Source organism: Nicotiana tomentosiformis, chromosome 12 (genome assembly GCF_000390325.3).
Source record: "Nicotiana tomentosiformis chromosome 12, ASM39032v3, whole genome shotgun sequence".
Lineage (NCBI taxonomy): Eukaryota > Viridiplantae > Streptophyta > Magnoliopsida > Solanales > Solanaceae > Nicotiana > Nicotiana tomentosiformis.
In genome coordinates this window covers 640,938-645,172 of record NC_090823.1, presented here as the reverse complement: position 1 = coordinate 645,172, position 4,235 = coordinate 640,938, and the positions used below count along the sequence as shown (strand labels likewise).

Sequence of the window (4,235 nt, the reverse complement as noted above, 5' to 3'; positions counted from 1 at the left end):
TGAGCAGGCGGTTTGCAATATACAGGTCTTCGATTGATATAGTCGATGGTCCGTTTTGTACAAGATGCTCCGATTAGGTGAGTGGACGGTTTGCTATGTACAAATTTCTGTATCAGCTGCTTGATTCCGAGGTACCTGCAGAGGATTCAAGAGTTAGCTTTAGCTGTACTAGAAACTTTTAAGTAAAAAGGGGGAGAGATAATCTTAGGCAAGTGGCAGATTTGTCATTTTCCCTAGTGAGGTCCTAGTTTTTTCTTATTCCCTGTTGACCCTGCACTCAAAGAAAACTTCTTAGTAGGGGGAGTTGGTTTGTGTCGACCACAGTGTTGGTTTGCCTCAGCCTTTGACATGATTGCCCCAAGAAGTTAGGTAGATGAAACAAGTTACTGTATACATACATACACACACACACACACACACACACACAAAAGTTACTGTATACATATATATATATATTAGAAAATATTTTGAAAATACTTGTTTCTTTTAAAGCAAATGTCGTCGTTCCGGATTATGATATGTTACGAAAGGTTCTCCACACGCGAATGTATTCCTTTGAGAACTTCATCTTGTTGACGTCGATCTTCCGTGACGCCTCTGACAACGTGGCTACTTTGTTTTGCGACTGCGTCCTAAATTAGGACTAATGCATTACAAAGGCATTCTGACCGAACCCTTTCAGGTTGCCTACGTATCCAAAACAGAATCAGGTCTGAACGTAGTTCGTGGGATGATCATAAAATATGATGAAAATGACCGAGCCTGACTCAGTAGCTTACGTATCAAAATGGAATCAGGTCGAAGCGTAGTTCAATTACAACAGATGCAAAATAATGAGACTAAGAATGAAAATGGCCGAGTCTGACTCAAACAACCTACGTATCCATGTGGAATCAGGCCAGAACATAGTTTAATTAATAAAGATGACTAAACCCGATGAGGATTTCCTATGTATTCCTTTCTGAGGAAATCAAGTCGGCATAGTTCTTGAACAACATACAAAAAATAATATTTGGTTTTTCTATTACAAGATAAAGGGGGAGAGAAACCGAACCCTACGTGTGTTGCCAACGTATCCCTCCATGGGAAGTCAGGTTGAACGTAGTTCTGTTACATCAAAACCCTAACTCTATTTGTTTTCAGGTATAGTATCTCTTGATTATACCTGAGTTGATAGGCTTCGAGCTGGCTCTTCCATCCATTTCTTCCAAGATTAGAGCTCCAACCAACAGTGCTCGGTGAACCACATAAGGACCTTGCTAGATTGGTGCAAACTTCCCTTTGGCTTCTTCTTGATGGGGAAATATTTTCTTCAGAACCAACTGCCCTGGTGTGAATTGGCAAGGCTTCACTCTTTTATGAAATGCACTGGCCATCCTATTTTTGTATAGCTGTCCATGGCATATTACATCTATTATTTTCTCATCAATGAGCATGAGCTGTTCCTGCCTGACCCGTATCGACTCTGCGTCATCCAATTTTGCCTCTTGAATGACTCCTAAGGACGGTATCTCGACCTCTGTGGGTATCACCACTTCAGTGTCATATACAAACATGTACGACGTTGCCCCAGTGGACATTCTCATGGTAGTCCGGTAACCCAGTAGAGCGAAAGGTAGCTTTTCGTGCCATTGTTTGTGATTGTCCACTATCTTTCACAGAATCCTCTTGATATCTTGTTAACTGCCTCGACTACCCCATTCATTTGTAGTCTGTAGGCTGTGGAATTGCGGTGGACTATTCCGAACTTCTCATAGATTTCTCTCATGAGGCCGTTGTTGAGGTTAGCGGCATTGTCAGTGATGATGGACTCCGGTATTCCAAATCTGCAGACAATGTTGTTTCGCACAAAATCAGCCACTACCTTCTTTGTGACGGCCTTGTAAGTAGATGCCTCAACATATTTGGTGAAATAGTCGGTAGCTACCAAAATGAAATGATGTCTGTTTGATGCTGCAGGCTCTATTGGTCCAATCACGTCCATGCCCTAGGCGGCAAACGGCCAGGGTGAACCCATTACATTTAACTTGTTTGGTGGAACCCAAAATCTCTGTGAATCTGGCACTGGTGACACTTCTGCACGTAGCGGATACTATCTCTTTCCATAGTCATCCAAAAGTATCCATCTCTCAAAATCTTCTTGGCTAATGTGAACCCGTTCATGTGGGGTCCGCACGTCCCTGCAAGTATTTCTTCTAACAGTCTGGTTGCTTCAGCGATGTCTGCACATCTCAGCAAACCTAATTCTGGGGTCCTCCTGTACAAGACTTCCCCGTTGAGAAAAAGGTGCTTTGCTAACCTCCTGAGGGCTCTCTTTTGACCATTAGTAGCATTCTCTGGGTACTCCTGGGTTGCAAGGAATTTCTTGATGTCGTGATACCATGGTTTACCATCTGGTTCTTCATTCACATGGAAGCAATATGCATGTTGATCCTTGATCTCTACTTCGATATGGTCGATGTAGTTCTTGTCTGGATGCTGAATCATAGATGATAAGGTTGCAAGGGCGTCAGCGAACTCATTCTGAATTTTGGGGACGTGCTTGAACTTGATCTTTGTGAACTTCTTGCACAGCTCCTTCACGCAGTGCAGGTACAACAGTATCTTGAAATTATTGGTGGACCATTCTCCTTAGACTTCGTGTATGAACAAATCGGAATCTCCTATGACCAAAAGTTCTTTGATGTTCATGTCAACTGCCATTCTGATTCCAAGGATGCATGCTTCGTATTCAGCCATATTATTGGTACAACAAAATCTTACCTTTGCCGATGCTGGGTAGTGTTGTCCAGATTCCGAAATCAGGACTGCACCAATCCTAACTCCTTTGAAGTTTTCTGCTCCATCGAAAAATATTCTCCCCCGGGGGTATGATTTTGCAATATCCTCCCCGGCAAATAGTACTTCCTCATCAGAAAAATACGGGGTAAGCGGTTCGTAATCTCCATCCACTGGATTCTCGGCGAGGTGGTCGGTTAAAGCTTGCCCTTTGATATCCTTCTGAGTTATGTATAAAAATGTCAAATTCGATGAGGAGAATTTGCCATTTAGCTAGCTTCCCGATAGGCATTGGCTTCTGAAAATGTACTTGAGCGGGTCGAGCCGAGATATCAGATGCGTTGTGTATGCCAAAATGTAATGCCTTAGCTTTTGAGCAATTCATGTTAGGTCACAACAAGTGCGTTCTATCAAGGTATACTTGGCCTCACATGGTGTGAACTTCTTAAGTAGTAGCTGGCCTTCTCCTTTCTCCCAGTTGTGTCATGCTGCCCCACACGTAGCCGAAGGCGTTGTCCAAGAGTGACAAATAGAGCAACAATAGTTTCCTTGGTTCGGGGGGAATAACACGGGGGAACCAGTACTGGCAGGTTTGAAAGATACTCTTTGATTCTGTTGAAGGCTTTCTGGCATCCTTCTTTAGCAGCTTGAAAATGGGTTCACAGATTACCGTGGACTGGGTTATGGAACGACTGATGTAATTCAATCTTCCTAGGCAACTCATGACATCTTTCTTGCTCTTTGGTGGTAGTAATTCCCGGATGGCCTTGATTTTTGATGGATCCAGTTCTATCCCCTTCATGTTTACAATGAAACCCAATAGTTTTCCAACGGGGACTCCAAATGCACACTTTGCTGGGTTCAACTTCAAATTATACCTTCGCAGGCGTTCGAAAAATTTCCTCAAGTTGTCCAAGTGCTCTGAACTCTTTTGAGACTTTATGATGACGTCATCCACATAAACTTCAATCTCCTTATGGATCATATCGTGAAAGAGGTTCGTCATGGCTCTCATGTAGGTGGTGCTGACATTCTTGAGACCGAATGGCATAACTCTATAATAGTAGACTCCCCAAGGCATGGTGAAAGCTGTTTTCTCTGTGTCTTTCTCGTGCATTAAGATTTCATGGTATCCACAAACGACTGCAGTACATGCTTCGCATAATATTTGATGAGAATGTGGATATTTGGCAGGGGAAATCGTCCTTTGGACTAGCTTTGTTGAGATCTCGGCAGTCCACACATATTTTGATCTTTCCATCCTTCTTGGGCACTGGGACAATATTTGCCAACCAGCTTGGATAGTTGGCGACCCTCACTACATTTGCTTATATCTGTTTGGTCACTTCTTCCTTTATCCTCAGACTTAAATCAGGTTTGAACTTTCTGGGCTTTTGGTTGACCGGCAGTCTGGTAGAGTCAGTGGGTAGTTGATGCGAGACAATATCGGTGCTTAA

The 4,235-nt window shown here is 43.0% G+C and overlaps 1 protein-coding gene across 1 annotated transcript; it reads right to left on the bottom strand.

Moving 5' to 3' along the window:
• Nucleotides 1–1,259: 1,259 nt before the first annotated feature.
• On the bottom strand, nucleotides 1,260–1,586 carry LOC138903643 (uncharacterized). The gene has a single exon (XM_070192071.1). The coding sequence runs from the start codon at nucleotides 1,584–1,586 to the stop codon at nucleotides 1,260–1,262; it is 327 nt and encodes a 108-aa protein (XP_070048172.1).
• Nucleotides 1,587–4,235: the final 2,649 nt, after the last annotated feature.